Below are 27758 nucleotides of genomic sequence, written 5' to 3' on the forward strand. Positions count from 1 at the left end.
AGGAGGAAGGTTAGGAGTCTGTTATACAGTTGAAGAAATATCAATGCCCTCGCTTCATACTTAGCAAAGATCTGCACTAGTTACTTCTCTCAACCAGTGTTTCTCATCACTCAACATGCTCTTCATTCTCTATATTAATTAGTTTATTGTCTTACTAACGGAATGTCATCTGCACAAAGGCAGAGATTATTTTGTCTTTTTTTTCATAATGCCTATAACTGTGTCTTGCACATTATAGCTACCCAATTAAATATCTATTTTAATGAAGTACACTTTCATACAATTATTGAATATCCAGACGTCATTATAAAACCATATAAAGGCCATTGTAAAAGCATCTCTTAACACACTTGGGATGGGCTACCTGCCTTCTATCACATGGTCTCCTAGGAATCTTTATGTCCTATCTCCTCATGCTAAATTATAACTGCCATTTTACCTGTCTTCCTGTATTAGTTTCAAGTTGCTAATTTTGTAATAATTTGTTATGTAGCATAGCACAGCTGAGCTGGATCCTCTCCTGAGATTCCTCAATGGGCTGCAGCCAAGGTGTCAGCCAAAGCTGGGGTCACATCTGAAGGCTCAGCTGGGGAAGGGTCTGCTTCCAAGATGGTGATAGACAGAATTCAGTTCCATGGGGGCTGTTGGCATGAAGGCCTCAGTTGCTTGCTGGCTGGTGTCCAAAAGATACCCCCAAATTCTTGCCATGTAGGCCTTTCTAACATGGCCCCTTATTTTAACCAACTATACAAGCTGAGAAGCAATAGGGTTTATTAGCCTTTGAGAAATCTAAGAAAATAGGAGAGGTATTATCTTTTCAGTTGCAAAGGGAAGATGGATAATTCAAACCATACTGTCAGGAGTGATATCAATCTCTAAAAATGTTTCAGGATGATGTTTAAATGCAAGTTTTATGAGAACTTTTTAACAGAGAAGTAGGGAGCCTAGGAGGCTGGAAGGACTTTACCAAGGAAGAAACTGACACATAAGTTCCTGGGCTGCTGAATCAGGAAGTAAGAAGAAACAGTGTCTCTGCACTTCAACAAGGCATTTAGTGCAAAATACAGGTAAATAATGCAAGGGGGAGGGATTAGGCTAATTGATAACCTGTTGAATGGTGTTCTCAAGGCTATTAACATCAATAGAGAGCATTTTCTTGTGACCTGACACAGAACTTAGCCCTAATTTTACAATGAAAATATAGATAGTACACACATCAAATGTATAGTTTTGATAAATACTGAATACATGGAATACTAGAATCTGGTGGAATTCTGACTTTGACCAGCCAGAGGGATGGGTTGAAACAAGATACATTACAGTGTTACATCCTGTGGCTGGCAGCAAAACACCACTGCACAAATAAACACAGCATGGGGGAGGCATGGCGGAATGGTAGCATTAAGCACAGCAACACTAAGGATGCTCTTGCTTAGGGGTTTTATCTAGCAGAAGTTTCTTACTTGTTGAGAGTGTAATTTCACTAATGGAGTTTTCTGAATGGTATTAATAGACACTATAACAATGTGAGGACACATGGGAGAGAGAGATTACCCCTCCAGGAGGTCATAATCCCAGGGACAGAGCACATGCTTTTAGGTAAGTCAGGGTCATAGGACTGGTGGGAACAAGGGGCTGCTTGAGTAGGCTGTTCCAGGAGGAGGCAAAGCTGAAACAAAGGCCAATTTGTTTTCAAAATTTGTTTACAGAAATTTATCCTGGATGTCAGACAATTATTTTCTTGCCAAAAAGACTAAAAGAAAAAGACACAGAGAATCAGAAGGTGGAGTGAGGTTTTGTTACAGGGCAAAAGATAATGAAATTGGGGGCTGGGGTTTCTAAAGAATTTTGTTGCACGTGTGCTGGAGACCAGGCATTGAGCTAATTTCAAGAAATTCTGAATAAAGTCTTTGTTGATGGTATTTTGTTGTTGTTGTTAATCCTCATCCCAGGACATTTTTTCCATTGATTTTTTTAGAGAGATTGTAAGAGAGAGGGGAGCGGGGGCGGGGGGAAACTAATGTGAGAGAGACATATAGATTGGTTGCCTCTGCCTCCACCTACATACCCCAAAGGGTCCGGGGATGAACTTGAAACCCAGGTATGTGTCCTTGACCGGAATCAAATCCTTTAGTGCATGGGCTGACACACTAACTGTTGAGAAACACTGGCCAGGGCTTGCTGGTATTTTTAACCAAATGAAGGGTGAGGAACTTAACTAAGGTCCTCTAGTAGAAGGAGTGTTTAGAGATGACCAGCCTAGTGACTATTGTGTATCTTGTGGAGTAAGTCTGCTGTGATTATCAAGTACAACTTGACATGGTTAATTGTGTGTTGTTGTTTTTAATTTAGGAGTCCAGGGTGAGCAGTGCTGGAGAGACAATTCCAGCTCCTGTAGTGTGTGTGACAGTTCTATAGCTCTTTCTGGGATCTGTGCCTGCCCAGACCTGAAAGAAGTACAAAGTGATTGATTGGTTTCCTTGTGGAATCTGGGCAGCAGCAATCCCAGCCCCGCCTCACTGGTGGTTGGTAGAAATAAATGATTCTGGAGCCTTGCCTTCCACTTGGCTTGCAGTCGGGAAAAGGAAGGAAAGTCAGCCAGCTTAGCCAGGACTGTAAACGGTGATGGACCCCAAACATACTCATTCTGTGAAACTGAATGATGGGCACTTCATGCCTGTGCTTGGATTTGGCACTCTTGCTTCTGAAGGTGTAAGTCAAACCCAGGGGACCAGTGGGTTAAATGCAAACAGGCCTACCAGGGCCTAGTACACTGGCAGCGGGGGAGGGGAGGGTTGGAGGGACTCATGTGGCCTCCATTTCACCACCTCTGACTTTGTACTCAATGGCATGATGAGCTGTTGCCTCTGAGGAGTCAGAGTCAGATTCGATAATTCTGAGGGTGGATTATATTATTATTATTATTATTATTATTATTATTGTTACTGTATGGTTATTGAATGTATATGGAATGCTTACCATGTATTTTAAGTACTTTACATGCATTATCTTTAATTCCTCAATAACTAGCCCAGGTAAGTGCTATGATTCTTTTTTAAGTGCTATGATTCTCATTTCTTACTTGTTTAAATTCTAAGCTCTGCTGCACTTCCTGGACCCATCTCCCCCTCAGTCAGAGTCACTCTGAGCTTTGTTGGAATCCCTGCTGGGCAGTGGGCCCAGAAGGAGGGGAAACTAACATGATGCTTCTGGCAGCTTTGCTGTGAGTTTGTGGGGCGGGAAGTATTTGCCAGGTAATTCCTGTCATTGAAACCTTGGTTCTACAAGGAGCCACTATCGTTCTAGTGTTAGGCATTCAGAAAGGAAATCTGAGGAGGCACAAGTAACAGTGGCGACAGAATTGTGCTTCTCATCAGATCTATTACCCACATGTCCCCATGGTGGACTGCAAAGCTCTTGGTGTCCAACTCTGTTCACGGTGGGGAAGTGGCAGTTCTGTGGTTGCCTGGGAGGGATTGCCCCCATAAATGACAGATATAAAGCCAATCCATCTTAGTAGAGCTATGACATTAAATATCAATAACCAATAGCCATCAGACAGTGAAGTTTGTTTGAAGTGACATAATTATCCATGTCTCCACTATTATAGTTTCAGCACATGGTATATCTTACATACGTTATATCCAACTTTTATTACTCTCATTAAAGACAGAATAGAACAAAAGATCCCATAATCCCCTCCCAAGAATAAAAATAACATGTGCCTGGCTGGTGTGCTCAGTGGACTGAGCATCGCCCCATGCATCATGAGGTCACTGCTTAGATTCCTGGTCAGGGCACATGTCTGGTTGCAGCTACTAGTAGATGCCCAGTCAGGAGCAGCTGATGGATGTTTCTATTTCTCTCCCGCTCTCCCTTCCCTCTCCCCCTCTCTAAAATCAATAAAAACATGTTTTAAAACAGAAGTAACATGTGCATCGACTTAGTGAGCACAAAAAGTGCCAAGTGAAATATATAGAATCTTCTTTTGCATACTAACCAGAGTTCTTTTTCTAAAAGCAACTCCCCCAACCTTATCTGCAATTTACTGCAGTTCAGGACAGGAACAAGAAGTAGGGCCCAGCCCTAGCTGGTTTGGCTCAGTGGATAGAGGGTTGGCCTGCTAATTGAAATTTGGGGGACTGCGCAGATATCAAGTTGCAGTTCCGCACCTGCGAGGGTTTCTACAAGCTGCTCCCCAGGAACGGCACCGCTCGCAGGTCGGGTCCGGCTTCCGCCCAGACCCCGGCGCCGCCCCAGCCCCCTCAGCCCCCGCCCGGGCCCTGCCTCTGCCTCTGGCCCCGGTGCCATGGCCCGCATCATCTCCGCCACCGCTGGCTCTGGGCCGGGCCGCGCTTCCCGCTGTGTGTCTCAGCCTCCTGCACCTTGGAGAGCCGCACAACACCAGGACTGGGAGCTCCCCGCCACGCCCGCGGTCCTAGGGGCCAGAGGAGACCACGTCTGCTTCAACCTGGGCCAGGAGCTCTATTTCTACCCAGGCTGCTGCCGCGGGAGCCAATGGTCCATTGACCTCAACAAGCCGATTGACAAGCGGATCTATAAGGGCACCCAGCCCACCTGCCAGGACTTCAACCAGTTCACTGCTGCACAGAGACCATCTCCCTGCTGGTGGGCTTCTCAGCCACCCCCCCCTCCCCGGCTGATGTTGGCCAGGCTGTGGTAGCGCTTGTGTTCCTTCTTCAGCGCCTCCCCCCCACCCCCCACCCCTCACCCCCACCCCCACCCCCATCCCTCCTTTCCTGCAGCGTGAGCATGGCAAAGAGGCCGATGCTAAATGGAGTGCCTGGCTCCGTCACTGTGCCTGGGCCACCCGCCTTGCCACTGCCCGCTGGGTGTGGGAGGCTGTTGGAGCAGGACAGTGAGCTGGGCAGGGACCCGGGGCCGGCTCGCCACCCCGAGAGCTGCTGGCAGCAGGTGGTGTGGTGCTAGGTGTGCTGGGGAGAGTGCAGGTGCGGGCCAGGGGTGGGTGTGGGTAAAGCACGTCTTCGGTGAGGTCTCACAGGCAATACTGCGTGTCCTGGCCGGCCGAGCCGAAGCGGTAAGTGATGGAGCCAGCCTTGGGCATTGGGGAGAGCGGGTCTCCCCCATTCGAGCCTGGGCCGGCCACCTCGGGCTCCTCCTCCTCCTCGACACTCCGTTCCACATCACCACTGGCTGCTGCCGCCTCCTAGGCCCTTGTGGTGTAGGGGTCGAAGGCCACAGCATTAACCCAAGACTTGTGGCCATGGCCGCGGGCCACCAGGCGGCCCTCGGTGAAGGACCACACGGTGACCAGGTCATCTTCACCACCCGTCACAACATAGCGCCCATCAGGGCTCCAGCACACGCAGAGTAAGCCCCCAAAGTAGCTCTTCATGAGCCCCCGCAGGAGCATGGAGTCAAAGTGAAAGACGCGCAGGCAGCAGTCTTGGCTGACACAGGCCAGGTGCCAGCGTTCAGGCAAGAAGGCAAACTCATTGAGGGGCCCCTCACCCACCGCCCACTTGGCCAGCGGGTTTGCGGGGTGCTTTGCTCTTGGCAGCATAGACGGCGAAGCCCTCCCCCTGCTCCAGCAGGCTGTACTGGGGGGGTGCGGACGCGCATGGGTGGCTGACGTTGTACAGGTACAGGTGGCCGCTGGCGTGTGATGCCAGAAACAGGCTCTCCGACTCAGGCAGCGACTTCAGGTATGTCCCCTTGGTCTTGTCAATCAGCCGCTCTTCATTGAACAGCTTGCTGGTGTCCTTCTTGATCCAGGTACTTGGATCTCATCAAGAAGGACACCAGTGCCGAAACCGGTTTGGCTCAGTGGATAGAGCGTCAGCCTGCGGACTGAAGGGTCCCAGGTTCGATTCCGGTCAAGGGCATGTACCTTGGTTGCGGGCACATCCCCAGTGGGAGGTGTGCAGGAGGCAGCTGGTCGATGTTTCTCTCTCATCGATGTTTCTAACTCTCTATCCCTCTCCCTTCCTCTCTGTGAAAAATCAATAAAATATATTTTAAAAAACAAAAGGACACCAGCAAGCCGAGGAGGCGGCAGCAGCCAGTGGTGATGTGGAACGGAGTGTCGAGGAGGAGGAGGAGCCCGAGGTGGCCGGCCCAGGCTCGAATGGGGGAGACCCGCTCTCCCCAATGCCCAAGGCTGGCTCCATCACTTACCGCTTCGGCTCGGCCGGCCAGGACACGCAGTATTGCCTGTGGGACCTCACCGAAGACGTGCTTTACCCACACCCACCCCTGGTCCGCACCTGCACTCTCCCCAGCACACCTAGCACCACACCACCTGCTGCCAGCAGCTCTCGGGGTGGCGAGCCCGCCCCGGGTCCCTGCCCAGCTCACTGTCCCGCTCCAACAGCCTCCCACACCCAGCGGGCAGTGGAAGGCGGGTGGCCCAGGCACAGTGAAGGAGCCGGGCACTCCATTTAGCATCAGCCGCTTTGCCATGCTCACGCTGCAGGAAAGGAGGGACAGGGGGTTGGGGGGGGGGGAGGTGGGGTGGAGAAGGAATACAAGCGCTACCACAGCCTGGGCAACATCAGCGGTTGTGGGGGGGGATGGCGGGGGTGGCAGCAGTGGGGACAAGCCCAGTGGCCCTGTTCCCCACAGCCATCTGGACCCAGTCAAGGTTGTGTCCGCGCATCCACGAGGTGCCTCTGCTCGAGCCCCTGGTGTGCAAGAAGATTGCCCAGGAGCGGCTGACTGTCCTCCTGTTCCTGGAGGACTGCATCATCATCACCTGCCACGAGGGCCTCATCTGCACCTGGGCCCCGCCGGGCAAGGCAGGCATCTCCTCCCAACCAGGCAACTCCCCAAGTGGCACAGTGGTGTGAAGCCCTGAATGTTGAGTTCCCTGCCCCACCTAGCCTCCTAGCCATAACCCTCTGCTGACCTCACGGATCAACCTATTAACAAGACTAACCATGACAGATGGACTGTTGCGGTCCCCCACCCTGCACAAATTTGGGGGTCAGAGAGTCCCTCCAGACTGGCCTAGACCCTGGGGGGATGTAGTGGCTCATGTGGCCTCAGCCTTGTCCCCACCCACTGCCAAGTACAATGACCCCTTCCGCTGAAACATCAGTGTTAGCCTCATCCCTGTCCCCAGCATGTGACTGGTCATGGGGCAGGGGAGGGAGAAGCTTCCCCCCCCCCCAAGAGCCGCAGCTCCGCAGTGTGCCCCTCAGTCTGTGGGCAGGGCAGGGCGGCCTGACCCTCCTGACCCCAAACCCCATTTCCCCTGCTGGTGTTCGTGCTTTTGAAAAGTGTTAAGTTATGGAAGCCCTTTGGGGCCCTTCCTGTCCCCAGCTCCTCTTATTTATACTAAAGTTCCCTGTTTTCAAAAAAAAAAGAAAAGAAATGTGTGGGCTTGATTCCAGTCAAGGGTGTATACCTTGGTTGCAGGCTTGATCCCCTGCTCTGGTGGGGCATGTGGGGGAAGCAACCAACCAATGTGTCTCTTACACATCAATGTTTCTCTGTCTCTCCCCCTCCCTTCTATGATCTCTAAAAATCAATAAAAACATATTGGGATAAGAATTAACAACAACAAGAAGTATGGTCCAGTATCCATGCATGTGACTTATTTTGTTCAGTCAGGTGTGTTTTCTTGGAAGGGTGCAAACTCAGTGTCTCAGATTTAGTCATTAGGCATTGACCACTGGCCACCCGAGGCAGGCCCTTATACATGTCCTGCTGACTTGCCCACAGGCAGTGCCTGAGTGGTGAGGGGAGCAGCAGCCGCCAGCTCTCCAAGCACCTCCTGCATCCACCTGCTCTTGCTATAGAATCTCCTGATCTGGCCCAGGTGTCCTGTCGCCTCAGTCCTTTCACAGCATTTCTGATGCTGACCAAGGGACAGCCTTATGTAACACCCAGTATGTGAAACCAGCATGTTGATTTAGTCACCTCAGAGGCTGAGATAAATATTAGGATGAATAAGCCAGTGTTTGGTCTGGTGGGCAGAAAGAAACAATGGCTTTTTTACTTCATGTGTGTGGCTCTCAAAAGAATCCAGGTAGAATACGTAATTATTAATTAATAAATCAATTAACCAATTCCACGGTCAAGAGTAAACTTCAACCTGATATTAAAATCTATCCTAGCAGTGGGGAGAGTTTTCACAGATCATAGTTCTGCTTTTCTGGCGTTTTGACAACTAGATAAAGACACTGAATGCTGGGCTGAATAACTACCTAACAATGCTTATGTCACTAATGCCAGGGGAAGCTGAGATGTTCAGAAAGAGGGAGGCTGATGTGAGCTGGGGTATTCTGGGGAGGCTCCAAGGAGGAGGTGAGCTGAGCTTCAGGAAGGCTTGATGTCAGACACAATCTAATGAGCAGTGGGATCGGCTCCATTCAAGTGGAAGAGGCACACTTCTACTGCAGTCCTTTCACAGAAGCTCTGATGCTGACCAAAGGGGCAGCCTCACACAGCCCCTCCCCATATGTGAAACAGAAGACACAAAGGACTGAAGACAGAAGGACAGAAAATTGCCTGGATGAACTTCAGGCAGAGTTCTAATATTTTCCTATGGGAAAAGGGGAATTTATTTAAAGACTTCTTTTAAAACTTGGAATGAGCCCTGGCCAGTGTAGTTAAGTGGTTAGAGGATCAGCCTACACATCGAAGCATTGTGAGTTTGCTTCCTGCTCAATGGCATGCATGTGAGTTGCAGGTTTGATCCCTGAAGGAGGCAACCAATCCATGTGTCTCTCTCACATGAATGTTTCTCTCCCTCCCTCCCTCCTTCCATCCCTCACTTCCTTTCCAATCACTCCGAAAAATCAATGGAAAAATATCCTCAGGTTAGGGTTAGAATTAACAACAACAAAAAAAAATTGGGATAAGATTTAAAAATTATTCATGATGCTAATCATGATAGATTATTCATTCAGTAATGTGTCTATCTATAAATGCAATAACAACAACAACAAAACTAAGACTTATCACACAGACTTGCTACACTGCTCCAATTGGGTCCAAGGCCTTTCTTGGGTAATCACAGGTCTGATCACCTTGTTATCACACTTTCTTGCCTAGTGGTACTGATGACCTGAACAGTGAGCCAAGGGTTTCTCTCTCTGGGTCATGTCTCAGGAGGCCAAAGAATGAGCTCTGCAGACCAGAATATATAAGCAAAAGTGTGGAACATTTATTACAAGCAGATTCAGACTCCCTTCATGGGGAGGGGGCACAATAATAGGCTGCCCAGTAAAGCCTGATAGTCCAGGGGTATATATTTGCTACAATCCTGCTTCCATATTTAGCCATATCATCACCTGATTGATTCCCTCAATTCTTGCCCAGCAACAGACCTGAACTTGCCCTGTTTCTATGTATTCTTCTCTGTTCCTAGGCTGAACTTGCTGTTCTATGTGTTCGTACACCTGGTTGCTGCAGGCCCTCTCTTCTTTCCCCATGCCTCCCTCTTTGAGTCTAGAAACATTTTATTATTTGTTTGATTGGTTTCTGTGATTAGGCTTGTTCATACCGCCGTGTCTGCTCCTGCCTATGTCCCACCTCCCTTTGTTTTCCACTGCCATATCTGCCTGCATTTCAAGTTAAACTTCTTAGTCCCCCTTCTGATTAGGAGACTCCAATTGCTGTTGGGAGCAGGGGATGACCACTCTGGCTACTTCCTGCTGACAGTGGGCATTTTTGGGGAGCCGTTGTCAGGTCCCATCGGAGGAGCAGGTCTAGGGGTAAAAGGCAATCATTTCCATTTGGGGCTGCATTTGGAGTTTTATAGCCTCTATGCGAGAAGAAACAAAACGTATCAGGAGGTTTAATAAGCAAGGGCCAAAGATAAGTAATAGAAATAGCTAAACAAAGGGCTGAGAAGAGGGGCCAATCAGCTTCTTAGGTATGGAATAATTTCTTTAGTTTGTCTTAAGTCCTGTATGGAAAATGATACCTGGACCAGGGTGGGTCAAAATTATCCCCCTGCCTTTGCCTGGAGAGGGCAGATGGTAGTTGGGCTTGGTGGCTGAGTCCCCTTGGGTCTTAGTGGGACTTGTCCTTCCAGAGGTTCTATATTACTAGGAGGACAAAATAGCTTAGGTGTATTTTGTGGGCCACTAGGCCCAGTCACCTTCCTAGGGGCTTTTGATGCTCTGGTTTTGTTTTGGGTCAAGGTTGTCAAGAGCTATGGTTCAATTTTGTATTGCTGACTTAATTTTTTATAAGCCTGGATATATGAGAACTTAAACTACTTCCTTCCTCTTATAGAAAAGATTTAATTACAAGATGGTATTGTAGTTAACACTTCCCTCTGGGGACTATGTCTCTCTCTATCTGCCATTTGATAATGAGGCCAAGCCTGGGTAGAAAAGAAAATCAGGCATTTCTCTTTAAGGGTATGAGGGTTGAATGCATACCAGTGCGTCGAATGCTTCCCAAGGGCTATCTGCATGGGGTGTGGATGAAGTGCTTCCATCTGTATGAAAACACTCAAAAGGATGTCCAGCATCCTCTGTGATCTTACCTTCTCTGTTTGGGGCACCCCCTCCTAGATAAATGATGTAAGATTAGTGCCTCTTTGTGTGCAATCACAAAAGAGGACCTGCTGAACTAGTCCCACTTAACTACAAGATCTAGGGTAATAATCCCACTTAACAGAACTGACCTACTAGACCGTGCGCACTTACCAGCGTGTCCTACCAGGCACCCGTCATGCTCCAGATGTGGGGAAGCCTGTACTAACCCGTGTCCCTGATTGAACGTGTCTGAGATGGTTCTAATGTTTTTGAAATACCCATCAAGCTTCCTAGAGGAGTTTAAAAGGAAGTGTATCTAGGCCAAGGGCTGGGAGAGTTTGGCCAGTACCCGAAACTCTGGGGTGGCCACCACCCAGAGCTCCAGGGAGCATACAAAGAGCTCCGGTCTTGTTCTTATGTATGCCCTCACTATCCAAAGATCTGTCTTCTTCATTCTGGCCTCCCCAGTCTGTCAGTAATGAGGGACTTATATTGAAAGGGTGGAACCCTACTTTAGTTAAGACTAGGACTTTACATCCACTGGTGAGGTAATCTCCTTGATAATATAGGTGTCTATTATATGACCTGCCTGGGAACATGGAAGGACACTGCAACTAGTGCTGGAGGGCTTGTTTTAGTCTCTTTCGGCCTCCCTCCTCCCAGTCCTCTGTTCTATTTGTTTTTTTCACGAAAGAAAAAGTCCTCAACTCCAGGGCCTCCTGCATAAGGGGAGGTGTAGGAATCAGAAGCATGCCGTGCCTCCTGAGCAGGGGTACTTCCTTCTGCGCTTTCCTATAATTCTGGTAAGGACTAGGACTTCCTCCGATTCCCACAAGTCTAAGGCTAGTTTCTTAAAGTTCAAACCCTGGGATGGTTGTCAAACTTGCTTGACCAAAAGATTATATATAAAAGATACAATTTTCCTTTTAACAAACTGAAAAAGAACCAAACAAATCCCACATTAAAGGGGGTGACATTTTTTGTCAGAGCCAAGAAATCCTTGTTCTCTGTCAGAGGGATGATGAAGCCTGGGCACAGAAGGAAGTGGCGATAGTATTTAAAGGTGGTAGTCCCTGTGTGCGAATAGGGCTTGTAACCTGGTGGAGACAAACTGAACCACAAGAATGATGACAAGTGGTCTAGTGAAAGGGAAAGTGTTTTAGTGTTCAATGATTCCAAGGCTAAGGATGGGAGAAACGTAAGTATTAGTCTGGAGAGTTGTAGCTAAACGTCCAAGAAAACCAGACAATTTAAGATTCAGCTCAGTTCATGAGTATAAGATAAAATTTTGAAACAATTAATTGGAATCAACTCACAATTGTGTATTATGGAGTCTGTTGAAATATAATCTTTCTCCCCAAATCACCCTTATTCTTATTGAAGACCAATTCATTTATTGTATTAAGTCCAGTTTCAATCTGGCCTGGTTGTTTGTATGAATACAATAAGAACAGTAATGAACTGTATAGGCTCTTTTAAAATCTGTTTTGCTGGAATATCATGACCCAGCTTTAATGAGCCCCTCAGGGCAAAGAAGCTGAGTCACCCAGTTGCCTGCAATGCAGATGTGGGTGAATTCCTCAAGTTTTTGAGGTTCCCAAAATGTCCTGAGGCTCCTTTCTTGCTAACTCTCAGGAAAGCAACCTTGGTTCCTTACCTGGAAAGACTGACATTGAACCATGTGACCAAGCAAGATACCAGGGTGTTCTCCAAGGTGTTCACATTGGCTTCAAGTCTCCTGGTGACATCCAGAGACCAGGCATGTCTCTCTCAGACATGACACTCCAGCAAAAGTCTTGGTTAATAAAACTATCATTGGAAACTGGTCTTGCTGAATCCATGCAAAGAAACACATTGCTTTGACCTATTTATTATGGATTGCCAAATTCTGGAGGGATTAGGTAGGGAGAAAAGCATATAATTTACTAAATTGTTTTGTTTACTTGTATCTGAAAAACAAAGCCCCAAATTAGGAATACCTTTAACAAAAGTCACAAAACCTGAATTTTGTCTTCTCACATAAATGAATTTATATGAGAGACTTTGACTGTATTGTGAAAAGCCAATTTATCAAAGCAATTAAAGTATGCATCTTTATTGAAGAAGTGAAGTTAGTAAACCTATACATCTGGCTCATGAAGTATACTAGTAGATGGTCCTCCAACCAATCTGAAGAGCAGTCTGGGTGAGGGTCCAAGGCATTAGACTGAGTGGCCAGATTATTATGACCTCTGAACACATAATAATCTGACCACTAGTATATATATATATGTATATATATATATATATATATATATATATATATGATATATATATATATATATGGATATATATGTATGGATATATGGATATATATATATATATATATATATATATATATATATATATTAGAGGGCCAGTGCATGAATTCGTGCATAGGTGGGATCCGGCCAGCCTGGCCAGGGGGAGGGGACATGGGCAGTTGGTCAGTCTGCCTGCTGGTCGAACTCCTGGTTGAGGGGGCAATTTGCATATTAGACTGTTATTATATAGGATATACACTGAGTGACCAGATTATTTTGCGTTCAGAGATCATAATAATCTGGCCACTCAATGTATATCCCTGTCTATAGATCTCAAAAGTGCTCTGTTGAATATTCTGGTACAGATCAATTCTTAAGATTCCCCGTTATTTTTTTTTATGGTCTTTTCAGAAATCATGAGATGCACTTTTACCTTGCCAAGCCTTGAGACTGCAGGCCTCTGTGCCTAGGGAGTAAAATGGCCTTTTTTTTTTTCTTTTCCCTTCACCCCTCCCTTTCTATAGGGAGGTTTTTAAAAGTTGTTGTTTTTAACCATTTGCTTTGGGTCCTTAGCTGGGGAAGATAATGGTTTGTTAGTTACAAGCTGGTTGCAAATTGCCCACATTGTTTGGCTTTGATTTTATTTCCATTTAACATTTTTCCATATAAACCTTTTATAATTTTCACAAACCTTTTTTACAACTTTTAGGAATAGCTAGTTTTCAAAATGCATCTTTATGCATCATGCCTTTTATTACCTAAATCATATAATTTCCAATTAATAATTCTTAGCCTCAATCCTCAATAACCAAGAAAAGCAAACAACCAGCATTCCTTAGATTGACCCTTATGAACATATTTTAAATATATTTTATTGATTTTTTACAGAGAGGAAGGGAGAGGGACAGAGAGTCAGAAACATCAATGAGAGAGAAACATCAATCAGCTGTCTCCTGCACACCCCCTGCTGGGGATGTGCCCACAACCAAGGTACATGCCCTTGACCAGAATTGAACCTGGGACCCTTCAGTCCGCAGGCCTACACTCTATCCACTGAGCCAACATATTTCAAACATACTTAGTTTCAAACCATATTCCCAACAAAGCAAAAGACATTATAACAGCTCCAAATTCACTTTACAGACTTTTAGCAACAAAGATGAAAGCAGATGATCTAGCAGTCAAAGCTGAGTGTAATGAGTTAATTTGATCTGCAAACGTGGCCAAGTTTTTCCCACAAACTTGTACTTTTGGAGATGTCCCAGACTAGGGTTTTTGATCAGGTACTGACATTCAAAGGTCCTGGTAACCACAGGGGAACACTGTAGAAAGTGCTGAAGGGCCTGGAGCACTGCTGTAAACCCGAACCCTGCAGTCCTCCTCCATCCTGTCTGGTGATCTAATGCCGGTTTGATGTGGAGAGGTTGAATTTCTGACTGAGCCCCCCAAACTGATAACAAGAATGGTGAACCGAGGGTTTTTCTCCTGGGGTCATATCACACAACGCCGAAGAATGAGCTCAGAAGACCAGAAGATTTAAGCAAAAGTGTGGAAAATTTATTTCAAGCAGATTCAGACTCCCCTCATGGGCCTGGGGGTGGCTAGGAGGGGTAATAATAGGCTGCCCCATAAAGCCTTGTAATCTGGGGGTATATATTTGCTACAAGCCTACTTCCATATATATCCGTGTTGTCACCTGATTGATTCCCTCAATTGTTCTTGGCCAGCAACTGACCTGAACTTTCCCTGTTTCTGTGTGTTCTTTCTCTGTTCCTATGCTGAACTTTCTGTTTCTATGTGTTCATACACCTTGTTGCTGCAGGCCCTCTCTTGTTTACTCATGCCGCCTGTTTTGAGTCCAAAAACATTTTACTATTTCTGCATGGTTGGTTTCTGTGATTAGGCTTGTTCAAACTGCTGTGTCTGCCCCTGCCTATGTCCCACCTGCCTTTGTTTTCCACTGGACCTCTGCCTATCTGCCTGCATTTCATGTTAACCTTCTCAGTACTTGCTAACATTGTTTATTCATGGTTATTATTAGCAATAGAAGCACCAAGAGCCGCCCTAGTGACTTGTCTGAACTCCAGACATTCTCCTCCCTGCCACCATCACATAGAGACCACCCTGTCTTCTTCTGAAAAGCAGGATCCAGTACCACTGTCCATATAGTAATCTGCTTTTAAATTTAGGCTCTCCTGGTATGTGAGCCCAGAATGACTAGGGAGTAGTCATGGCATTGGGGTAGGTGGAACCCTTCTTGTGCCACCTGGTAGAAGGTTTCCTCCACTGGGAACCAGGTCTTTTAATCTGGCAGATGCTAAAGTTGAGCAAACAGGCAACATAAATTCCCCCCGTGGGAAACATGGAGTGAGGATGAGAGGGTGTGCCTGTGGAACAAATTCTTTATTGAATGACTTAATTTCCCTCGTTGCCTGGTGAAGTCCATTTCACTAATTCATTTCAGATTAGAGGATATATTGGAGTTTAATCCGTGCCCCCAGAGTACAGGTTTGTTGCCAGGGCTTGCCCCATCAAACAGGGGAACAGGAGACATGTAGAAACAGCTGGCAAACATACTCTTGCGGAAATAAGTTGCATCTCTCTGAGTCAGGTCAACTGCCAACCCTCCTTACTCATATTTTATAGGTTCCTAAGAGCAAGGCTGCTGAGGCAACCAAAGTGGCAATCGATGTAGGTTTCCGTCACATTGACGCAGCATACGTCTATGAAAATGAGGTGGAGGTCGGCAAGGCACTTCGAGAGAAGATTGCGGATGGCACTGTGAAGAGAGAGGACCTATTCTACACCACCAAGGTGCTATGAGCGAGTGACAGGAGGTCCTTGTCAGAGCACATAGGTTATTTGGGAAAAAAAACAAATACAAAACAAAAATCTCTGGACTTGGTTTGAATAATTTCTTTATCTCCTGACATTGTAAAGTCCCATTATAGAAAAACAGAAAGAAGAAAAGGGTTGCTCTGCTGGGATTGTATTAAGGGTGGAACACAGTTGCTCAGACTCTTGGAATAAGGGTCAGCATTCATATGTAAAACACGAATGAAGACACTTAACTTCTCCATCTTGCTTGTGGATTGACTGAGCCACTGCAGAGTGGGTCCATTCCTTTCATCCTTCAGCAAATTCTCTTAGCACATATCCAAGTGTGGTTGACATATTATCCTGAGAAGGGAACCAGACTAGGAAAGACTGTTTTCAAGTCAGCACTGAATTTGCTGAAATTTGTAAAACTTTTCTTAGGTGGAAAACACTGCTTCCAACACAAAGAGAGCTAAGGTCTCTACAGAATGGTCCTATGTGTGTCCATGTCAATGATGATTTGTTTCCAGAATGTGGACCTCTCAGCAGTCCTGCTTCCAGGCATTTCCTATGTAGGGCAGTAGAGTCCATGTCCCCTTGCCTGACATTTCTTGACTCTCCGTTCAGAAATGAGTTTGCTAATCCTTGAAACATTTAGGTTGCTTTTCTTGGCCCATCTACATTTTATTGACAGTTTTCTTACAGTCGCTGAAATAAATCTCAGTATCCCATTAAAAGCCTCATTTACAGTAAGTAACATAAATTTAGCCCCAGAACTTCCTATTTTGAGACCACCACAGTGGTTGGTTACTCACTGCTCAATCTCTTAACCATGAAGTTTAATTTCAGTTCCTAAATGTGTGACATCACAAACCATTTAAAAACATATTTTTGGTTATTGCAGCTTTGGTCTACTTTCTTTCGACCAGAATTGGTTCGACCTGCCCTGGAAAGATCACTGAAGAAACTTCAACTGGACTATGTAGATCTATTCATCATTCATGTGCCAATAGCTATGAAGGTCAGCTTTTGTTTTCCTTGTTATGCCCAAGAGTATTTCACATCAAAGAATCAAAGACACTGCCCTCCATGTCTAAGTGATGTGCTCCCCCTTATTGAAGAGGGTCTCAAGAAAGCTGAGTTACAAAGATAGTAGAGACACAATGAAAGCTCACACTTCTTTAGGGGGAGGGTCTCTTGCACATGGACCTCTCAGCCAGGTCAAGAGGGAGGCAGTGTAGGATGGTCCATATTGCACACTGGCCTCCTTTGAGTGTCACTGGTCCAGCCTCTCATCACAGTGGACATTTGCTGAGCACATACAGTGTTCTCACTATCTCTGAGTTGGGTTAACATAAGTTGGAACTAAAACACATTCTTAATAGTAAAGGGAAATCCTATCATCCAAACAAGCCTGTCCTTGGGAAACAAAATCAATTCTAACCGTAGGGGAACTCATTCTTAGTGGAATTTTGGGGGAGTGTGTTGGACAGGAAAGTGGAGGTAAATGGGAGAGAGTTGCTTTAACTGATTTTGATCTTCCTTTCCCCCAATGTCTTCTCTTACATCACACACACACACACACACACACACACACACACACACACACACACACTCACACACTGCTTAATAATAACAGCCTCTTGAAGGTTGTGTTACCAAGCTACTTAGGCACGAGGAAGATCATTCTTTAAAAAAATTCTTTCTTCTCCCCTCTCTGTATTCCAGCCTGGAGAGGAGCTTATGCCTAAAGATGCCAATGGGAAAATTATTTTAGAGACAGTGGACCTGTGTGACACCTGGGAGGTACGTACTGCTACTGCCACCCAAAGACAGTGGGATAAGGTGGACATCAGTGCCTGGGGATCAGAAGAAATGGGTTCTGGCTCCATCCATTGTCTGTCCTCAGACATGTCGCCCAACTCCTCTGTAGTTTGGTGTTCTCATCTGTAAAGCAAGGGCGTTGAATGGGATCACAGCTAAGATCTACTTTTTTTAAAAAAAAATGTTTTTATTGATTTTTATAGGGGAAGGGAGAGGGAGAGAAACATAGAAACATCAATGATGAGAGAATCATTGATTGGCTGCCTCCCGCACACCCCACACTGGGGATTAAGTTGGCAACCCAGGCATGTGCCCTGACCGGGAATCAAACCGGTGACCTACTGGTTCGTAGGTCAATGCTCAACCACTGAGCCATGCCTGCTGGGCTGTAAGATCTTCTTTTAATGTAAACTTCTGTGGTCCTAAGTAGGAGTTTCTTTGCCACACTGATCAGGCTGAGCTTGTGAGCTCTAAAAGGGGCATGTTCAGAAACAAACTCCAGAGGAGTTAGAGCTTTATCCCAGGACAGATAAACACACCAGAGAGGGGAAGCTGTTGTCTGCTTAGCAGGAGGAGAAAAACCTGCCTTCTACACCCCATTCCATACACTTATTTCACCATTCCAGGAAAGAGGAAGCAGAAAAAACTGACTAGTGGAAAACCTAAGAGTTCCTCTTTGCCCTTAACTATGACACCATGTGTTACGTGCAAATTACACACCATGGAAGAGGCAGGGAGATAAAGGGAATTTAAAAGCATCTTAGTATCTATTTATTGCCCTGGGTATGCATGTCACAGACTCAAGGACAAAAGCTGTGTGTACATAGCAATAAAGTACACTAGGAAAAAATATGTCCAAGTAATAAAACTGTTTGGTTCAGCCACATTATTGTGTGTATTAAGACTGATTTCCAGTCTTTAAAAAGTTCACTGTCAAATGAAAAGGCTGAACTATACTAAAGATTTGCCACACATGACCTTCCTCCCTAGGCTCTGGAGAAGTGTAAGGATGCAGGTTTAACCAAGTCCATTGGGGTGTCCAATTTCAATCACAAACTGCTGGAGATGATCCTGAACAAGCCAGGGCTCAAGTACAAGCCCGTCTGCAACCAGGTGAGTGCATGACCATGGCAACTGTTTTGCTTTCTGCCCTTCACATCCTCTTTGTTATTTAAAGAAAATATGTGTATTTTCATTGATTCCAGAGAGGAAGGGAGAGGGAGAGAAAGATAGAAACACCAATGTTGAGAATCATTGATTGGCTGCCTCATGCACGCCCCCTACTGGGGATTAAGCCTGCAACCTGGGCATGTTGCCTGACTTGGAATTGAACCCTGACCTCCTGGTTCATAGGTCAACACACAACCAGTGAGCCACACTGGCTGGGCCACATCTTCTTTCTTCGTCCCCAAGTTTTTGGCTTGATGCCAACTGCACAGATAATTGTTCTTTTTATAACAATAGGGAATTCCAGAGAAGGAACTGGTTGAGTGGATTGGGGAGATCATTACTTCAGTTATTCAGAGGTGGGTTGGAGGTTCCCAGGAGACATCCAAGTAGAGATGCTGAGTTGGTAGGTGGTAGTGTTGGTCTGGAGCTCAGGCAGGCTGTCAGGTCTAGAGGAGAGGTACATATTTTGGAGCCATTCCTTTATGGGTGGCAATTAAACTCAGAGAAATGTATTCCCTCTCCTAAGGACCTTCAAAGAATGAACAGGAAGAGGGCAGGAAAGTCAACATTTAAAGATTAGGCAAAGAGGCACTGGTGAGGGGATTGAGCAGTAGCTGGCAGATAGGGAGTAAGAAAATGAGACCATGTGGTGTCAAGGAAACCAAAGAAGACCCTTGAAAAGGTTTGCATGAGCCATGGGGTGGATCCTGCTGGGAGCAGCCAATCCAACTTGGGATAGAAAAAGTATGAGGTTTTATGACACAGAGTTTATGGGAAACATAGCAGGAGCAGTTACAGAGTGGTAAGGGGAAAAGCCATAAAGAGAGCAAAGCAGTGGGAAGTGAGGAAGTGGATAACTCATTTAAAGAAATAATTTTAAAAAATAACAATGCTGCCAATGGTCAATCACTATGATATTATAAAGTTGTATATCCCTTTTATGAAACAGCTTGAAAATCATGCAAGAAACCAGGCAAATATTTATACTCTACATTTTGCTTAATTACTTCTAGGAATATATTTGTAGAAAATGATTCATAATGTATAAAATATGTCTCTCACTTCAATATGTAAATGCGAATTCATGAATTTCAACAAATATACTTACTTTCGTATGGATGATAGAATTGTCATAATTTTAATCAGAAGATGCCTCTGACAACACTTTGTGTCTTTCCTGTGCTCTTTGTTTTCTAGAATGAAAGATGTCCTAGGCACAATTTGAAGCTTTTCTGCCCAGTATTGTAATCAGCCATTTTTTTCTAAGGAATCTTAGTTTCTTTCTATAGGAAATAACATGTGGAGGTCACAGACCAGGAATAACAGTCTTTAATCATTTCAAGCACTAATAAAAAATAAGAAAAGTGTTTTATCACATCTGAAAACTAATAGCATTTAAAGGTATTTCAGAAGATGCATGAGAAAATGACCAATCTGGAAAATATGGTACATATGTTAGATATTCATTCAAAGGCTTTTCAAATTTACATGATATTGGTTCATGTATTCTGATACCTTCTGGTCTTGGCAATTCACAGGTGGAATGTCACCCGTATCTCAACCAGAGCAAACTCTTGGAATTCTGCAAGTCCAAGGACATTGTTCTTGTTGCCTACAGTGCCCTGGGGTCCCAAAGAGACCCAAACTGGTAATGAGAATATCAGAGTTAACCTCTGTCAGCAACTTTATTAGTGATGGAGCACTTTTTAAAATTAAGCTTTCTTTGGGGCCTGGGTAGGGGCTGGGAGGAGGCTGGAAAAGTGGAGTGGGGGGAGATGGGAGATATCTGTATTATTATAAACAATAATTATACACACACACACACACACACACACACACACACACACACACACACATATATATATTATAATTAAATTAAGCCTTAACATTTTATTATGGAAAACTTCAAACATAAAAAAGCCCTGTGCGTCGCAGCAGGTTGCCTAGGACCAAACCAGAGAGGGTCGAACCTGCATTGCCACCATGTGCCCACCATCCAGATATCATTGCTGACATGTACACATAAGGAACTCTTTGACATTGAAACGGGGACTCAGAACTGTTGGACATTGAAATTGGGATTCAAACATTTTTTGTTATTATATGTTTATTTCTAGTCTGCAGAGGCAAGATTTTTTAAAGGAAAGAAATGGGGAAAAAATAGATACAGAGGCAAAGAAGCACTGAACAGACTGTCAAACTACAGCGGGGAGGCAGGGGAGGTTGGCGGGGGGGCGGGGGGGCACTGTAAGAGATCAACCGAAGGACTTGTACGCATGCATATAAGCATGACCAATGGGTACAAGACACTGGGGGGGGGCGGGTAAAGGCATGTACTGGGGGATAGGGGAGGCGGGGGGGAGGTCAATGGGGGGAAAAAAAGGAGTCATATGTACTACTATTTGTAATACTTCAAACAATAAAAAAAGCCAACACAATAGTGTAGTGAGGTCCCATGTACTGACTGTCACTGAACTTCCTCAGTAATCGCCATTCCTTCATTCTTGTTTCATGCATACTCCAAATCCCACTCTAAATGTTATTTTATAATATAATTTACACAGCTTTTCATGCATAAATATTGGTGATACAATGTTGACAAATGAATGCACTGTACTACACACATTTCTCTTGATTATTTTGGGAATTTGTGGGAAAGGGAACAGCACACTTTAAATTTCTGGCCTACACCCTTCACATCTACATGCTCTGGTTTTGTTTTCAGGGTGGAAAAGGATAGCCCCACTCTCTTGGAGGAGCCTATCTTAAAGGCCATTGCCAAGAAACACAATAGAAGTCCAGGTCAGGTGGCCCTGCGTTACCAAGTGCAGCGAGGGGTAGTGGTCCTGGCCAAGAGCTTCAATGAGAAGAGAATCAAAGAGAACTTCCAGGTACAGGCTGGCCACTGTCTCTCCAGAGTGAGGAACGGGTGCTGTACTGGGGGCCATCTCTCTTGCCTTTCAGCACGCACCCATGTTCATTCCTTCCCATGCATCTCTCCCCTGTGCTATGGGGGCAGCTTGGAAGGGTGGGAGAGACAGCACTAGCCTCAGAGTCCTAGGTTTTATGGCCTCTAGGCCTGGCTTCACTGCTTCCTAGTTGTGTGACACTGAGCACACATCATTGCTGTATTTTCTACCAGTTTTAGGAGTCCTTCCATGCAGTAAAGGACTTTTAAAACTCTGACTCCTCTTTTTCATCTTCTCTACTGAATAAACTCCTATTTGTATTTCAATATCAAACCCAAATAGGATTAGCTGCTTTGTTAAACCATTGGGATACCCCAGCACAGTTGTGGGTCACCATAGCACTTGGCATGTTGCTGTTAGTGATTTTTTTTTCCTTATTAAACTAAAATTGCTTGTTTATATGTCACTATGCCCTCTAGACTGGGAGACTCTAAATGCAGTGACTCTCTCTGGGTCATCTTTTAACATCTTTTCCCCAGAAGAGCACAAGGCAGGTAGGAAACTACATACAAGTTTATAGACTGACCAAATTAACAAATGAATATATTTTTAAAAATTTATCTTTATGAATATTTCTCCATAAACTCTCCCTCATATATCTTCTGGTCCCTTGGATCACTCAGTGATCTTCAACTTATTTAGCTGTGAACTTCATGAGAAACTATGTAAATTCTATTGCGTTTTAAGATGACAGCTAACAATTTCATCATGAGTTGAATATTTGCAAAATATGACATTTAGAGCATATTATTTATCATGCATTTGCTTCAAAACATTGAAGCTGTATATTTAGTTTATTCAGTTTATGCAAATATTTAATAGGCATATCTAAATTTCATTGTTAAACCCAATCAGAAAAATCCCATTTTATTTTTCAGTTCAACTCAACATGCTAATATATATATATATATATATATATATATATATATAATGAATATATATATATATATATATATATATATATATATAAAATTATAATTATAACCAAGTCACTTCTGGAGTACATTTTTAAGATGAATAAAAGATGAATAGATAGATAATGGATAGATAAAATAGGTAGATCTAGATAGATCTAATATTTCTTATCAAAGATGTGTCTGCTTTGCTATTAATTGATGCTCCATTAGGGGAGTGTCAATTATATCATCAAACAAAAACAAATTGGTCTTAAGTAAGATACTTTATTTGAAAGGAGGCCTTTCTGAATGTTGGGACTATAAGTGTCTCAAAGATAAATCAGAAAGATTTTTCTTTTATAGGGAAGTAAGCCTGACTAGAGAGAGAATGAGCAGGTGTGTGGTTGAATAATTGATGAGCAAAAACTTTTCTTGAGGTCAGTAGCTTCTTGAAGAGGCCTTTATAGGGGTTTGCTCTTCCAAAGCTTGCTTAAGTTTGAGGCTGTGTCAAATTTTAGGGTGTTTGTATGGCAGGGTGGAGGCAACAACTAAAGTTTGATCCATTCTGCAGATATTCTGTCCAGATTATTCAATTATCTGTTTGTTTAGGAGGAAAAAGTTTATTTCTGTTGCAAACAATTCACTTAGAGAGATTTGTGGTTGATGATTTATAAAAGTCTTTCTTTTGTGAAATAGAGCAGAGGAGGAGAGGGAGTGGGACAGGAGCCATGGTGAACCCAGAAGGGGAGTTCTCAGGCCAGTACACCTGGAAGTGATGGCAGTGGACGCTTCCCCTAGTGCTCTCCTTGCCTCTGTCCACCAGGAAGTCCTTATGTTCCCAGGTGGAAGCTCCCTGCCTTAGAGGAGAGTTTAATGTGATTCTTGCCTTCCTTCCAGGTTTTGGAGTTTGAATTGACTCCAGAAGACATGAAAGCAATTGACGGCCTGAACAGAAATTTCCGATTTTTTAAATTATCATTGTAAGTGATTTGTAGATTGTTTTTCCTGGGTTCTTTCCTGTAATATGTAGGTAAGCAGAGGGACTCAGCTTCCTTAAATAGGAAATATGGGCCTGATTTCTACTGCAGAAGTAAATCTGGAGCTTCCTGGTGACCTCAGACCAGAGGTTTATTCCAGGTTCAGTCTCTGACCCAACAGAAATGTGAGCAGGGCCCAGAACAGACCATAGGTAAAATGGCCAAAGTTTGCATCATGGTGAATATATGACTTTTATGCCCTAATTCCTGTGCCTGGTATACATACCCCCACTAGATCTGACTTACTCCATTTGACATAGAAGGCTCAGTGCCTACTGCCCACTATACTTTAGGGGTGCTGATCCTATCTAATAAAAGGGTGATATGCAAATTGACCATCACTCCAACACACAAGATGGCTGCCCCCATGTGGACACAATATGGCCTCCACAAGATGGCCGGCAGGGGAGGGCAGTTGGGGGTGACTGGGCCAGCAGGGAAGGGCAGTTGGGGGTGACCAGGCCTGCAAGGGAGGGCAGTTGGGGGCAACCAGGCCTGCAGGGGAGGACAATTAGGGGTGATCAGGCTAGTAGGGGAGGGCAGTTGGGGTGACCAGGCCAGCAGGGGAGGGCAGTTAGGGGCATCAGGCCTGCAGGGGAGCAGTTGGGAATCAATCAGGCTGTCAGGGTAGTGGTTAGGTGGTGATCAGGCTGTCAGACAGAAGTGGTTAGGGCCAATCATGCAGGGAGGCAGGCAAGCAGTTGGGAGCCAGTAGTCCTGGATTGTGAGAGGGATGTCCCAGATTGGAGAGGGTGCAGACTGGGCTCAGGGATACCACACACCCCCATGCACGAATTTCATGCACCGGGCCTCTAGTCCTATATTATAAAAGGGTAATATGCAAATTGACCCTAACCGCAGAACCACCAGCAATGACGTGCACTGACCACCAGAGAGCAGACACTCAGTGCAGGAGCTGCCCCCTGGTGGTCAATGTGCTCCCACAGGGGGAGCTTCACTCAGCCACACACCAGGCTGACGGCTGCAAGCACAGTGGCAGTGGTGGAAGCCTCTCCTGTGTTCTCGGCAGTACTAAGCCTCTCTGACTGCAGCTTAGGGGAGCGGGCCTAAGTCGGCAGGTAGACATCCCCCAAGGATCCCATACTGCGAGAGGGCGCAGGCTGGGCTGAGGGAACCCCTGAGTGCATGAATTTTCATGCACCAGGCCTCTAGTCTAAAAATCAAAGGTCGTTCAAAGTAAGAGGGAACAAGTACTTGTTGAGATCAATAAGAATAGCTAATGGGAAAACATTAATTTAGATAGAAGCCCCAATAATGTTCAGATTGGTAGACAGAGGCATTGGATATTTATAAGAAAGGGAAGGAAAACAATAATTACATCTCCAGAAGAAAAGCAGTGATGTTAATTCTAAAGAAAGTTTTTATTTTTCAGTCTAGTAGTCATCAGTCCATTATTCATGATAACTGTTTTCTTGTTATCCTCACAAACAGTTCCCCGAGACAGCGTTGCCTATGCCCAGTCAAAAGGATATTTTGCCATTTTTAACATTCCATAAGTGTGAGGCATAAGACATGCTGGGGAATTAGTTCCTCTGGTGTGGCAGCTCTGGCTCTATTTTTTTTTTAATATATTTTATTGATTTTTTACAGAAAGGAAGGGAGAGGGATAGAGAGTTAGAAACATCAATGAGAGAGAAACATCGATTCAGCTGCCTCCTGCACACCCCCTATTGGGGATGTGCCCGCAAACAAGGTACATGCCCTTGACCAGAATCGAACCTGGGACCCTTCAGTCCACAGGCCGACGCTCTATCCACTAAGCTAAACCAGTTAGGGGCTTTGGCTCTACTTTAAAGTGGTTCCATTTATAGTATTGTTTAGAGGAGCCTATGAAAATGTTCCATCTTTAATGCTTTTTAAAATCAGGAGGAAACATGGTTATATTAATGATCATGTAATAATGAATCCAGCCGGGACTCTATTCATTTTTGTCCTAATACAACTATAAAATGTAACATTAATATTTTTAATGGAGGACGGGCCCAGGAAGGCAAGTGTGTGTGGGTGTCAGAAAGTCATCCTTGGACCCGCTTCCACCTCTTCCCGGAAGGGTCAGTGGCATTTCTCCTTAACTGGGTATTCCTTTTCCAAGGCATTGTCCATTTCTTCCAAATTTCTCCTTCCATTGGCCTATAATCCTTATCACAAGCCCCATTCCCTCAGTCATATAATCTCACCAAAATGTATAAATGGGTCACAAAATTAATTGCCCCTAGTGACTGGTGTGTCCCCCCAGGGGCGTACACCAACATAAAATCCTCTGGATTTCTCTGGTTTCTGGATTTCGGACTTGCTCAGTGTCACCTTTGTCCATCAGGAGACTAGCCCCTGGCAGCCCTGACTCCTTGATTTCAACTTATTCACAAACACTGCAGGCTCCTTGTTCAGTTACTGTAGGAGGGTCTCAGGATTGAAGAGAAGGAAGACTCAACAAATGAGAGGAGTTTGTAAGGGAGTTTAGAGATAAGGGGATAGAATTTTAATTATAGAATAAAGATTGGGTTTAAGCCCTAACCAATTTGGCTCAGTGGATAGAGTATCAGCCTGCGGACTGAAGGGTCCCAGGTTCGATGCCAGTCAAGGGCATGTACCTTGGTTGCAGGCACATCCCCAGTGGGGAGTGTGCAGGAAGCAGCTGATCGATATTTCTCTCTCATCGATGTTTCTAACTCTCTATCCCTCTCTGTAAAAAATCAGTAAAATATATTTTTTTAAAAAAAAGATTGGGTTTCAAAAGAAAGATCTCAAAACTCTCTTTGTTTGTAAAGCTATGTTGTGAATTTGAGAAAAGACATTATAAATGAAAAAATGTGGGAAGTAACTTTCTATTCCCAGGGCTTTAAAGTCAAAGTCTGTGATCTTTATCAGGCCTGTGATTGTATGCACCTGTCTTCCTAGACCTTTGTCAACACACAGGTTCTGGCACACACAATTTCTCAGAATGCACTCTTTAATGAAATCAAATCAGAAAGGACAAATTTTAAAAGGAAAATAAGAACCTGGACAAGTACTTCTATAAATTGTATGAAAGCAGTAATTTCATTTGGCAGGTATACATATTAGCTCCTCAAGACAGTTACAGGAGGACCATGAATTGTTAAATGAATTGGTTAAAAAGAGCAGCAGACGCCAAAACCGGTTTGGCTCAGTGGATAGAGTGTCAGCCTGCGGACTGAAGGGTCCCAGGTTCGATTCCGGTCAAGGGCATGTAACTTGGTTGCGGGCACATCCCCAGTGGGGGGTGTGCAGGAGGCAGCTGATTGATGTTTCTCTCTCATCAATGTTTCTGACTATCTATCCCTCTTCCTTCCTCTCTGTAAAAAATCAATAAAATATATTTTTAAAAAAATAAAAAAAAATAAAAAGAGCAGCAGAATTCTCACTGTGAATGTTCTAAAGATCTAGGGACAAAAGTGACACGTGGGCTGAAACAACCTCCACATTTCAGCCCTGGCTCCTACATCCTTTGGCAAACTCTAATCTAAAGCAAACTACCTGTCACTTGGCTTTTCTACCACATGTGAATGTGGAATTGAGCACATGGACCAGGAGCTGCATGTTTATGTGTTGAGGCAGAAGGAAGAGCACGGTTGGAAATAGAGTTTTTAGCCCATCCTGACTGCAACCACAGAGAAACCCTCTCTTTCACAGCATGGGGCCGAGTTAGTAAATGGATATCCCTCTTTCTCTTTCAGTGCTGTTGATCACCCCTATTATCCATTTTCTGAAGAATATTGAGGGTCAACTATCCATCATGAGTTCTCCCGGAATCTCCTGCTTCCAGGGGTGTGGAGGATTTCTGCACTTGGGGGAGGTGATTAAAAGCAGTTCTGTAGTTTCACGCTGCTTCCCTGTTTTCTTTTTAAAAATCTTTTTATTTTGTGAAATAATAAATACTTCCAAATAAGGATGTTTGTTTTTATTGAGAATTAAAATAATATATACAAATGACAGAAAATTGGGACAATAAAAGGGAAAGAAAGGAAAACAAAGATAATCTGTACTTAGCATATTTACAAATTCTGGAACTTGGGGGCATTTTCATTCATGATTTCCCTATACAAAATGTATGTGCTCATTTACAACATTGAAATAATCCTCAACCTACAGATTGTATACTTTTTTCTACTTAGCATAAGTATTTTCTCCAAGTAACCAAACATTATTTAAAAATTCCAGTATTATATTTTGCTGTTATAAAGCAGTACATCTTATTAATTTAATTTAATAATCATCTGCCTACGTTTTGTGATTAGTTCTCACA

General features: G+C 44.5%; 1 protein-coding gene and 1 pseudogene across 3 annotated transcripts; both read left to right on the forward strand.

Moving 5' to 3' along the window:
• The first annotated feature begins 2560 nt into the window (after positions 1 to 2560).
• LOC308235023 (aldo-keto reductase family 1 member C15-like) lies at positions 2561 to 27395 on the forward strand. Of its 2 annotated transcripts, XM_080643624.1 has the most exons (9): positions 2562 to 2712; positions 15407 to 15574; positions 16482 to 16598; positions 17306 to 17383; positions 18392 to 18514; positions 20110 to 20219; positions 21297 to 21462; positions 23334 to 23416; positions 27190 to 27395. In XM_080643624.1, exons 1-9 carry the CDS (start codon positions 2626 to 2628, stop codon positions 27230 to 27232), a joined length of 975 nt encoding a protein of 324 aa, XP_080499750.1. In that variant the 5' UTR covers positions 2562 to 2625; the 3' UTR covers positions 27233 to 27395. The 2 variants fall into 2 exon arrangements, with proteins under 2 accessions (XP_080499751.1, XP_080499750.1); XM_080643625.1 differs by lacking the exon at positions 15407 to 15574 and having other exon boundaries at positions 2561 to 2712.
• LOC308255590 (dystrophia myotonica WD repeat-containing protein-like) lies at positions 4138 to 6830 on the forward strand (annotated as a pseudogene). The gene is made up of 3 exons: positions 4138 to 4680; positions 5715 to 5757; positions 6014 to 6830. The product of its transcript is annotated as a dystrophia myotonica WD repeat-containing protein-like (transcript).
• Positions 27396 to 27758: the final 363 nt, after the last annotated feature.

The sequence above is a fragment of the Plecotus auritus genome (assembly GCF_963455305.1).
Source record: "Plecotus auritus genome assembly, chromosome: 1".
Taxonomy (NCBI): Eukaryota; Metazoa; Chordata; class Mammalia; order Chiroptera; family Vespertilionidae; genus Plecotus; species Plecotus auritus.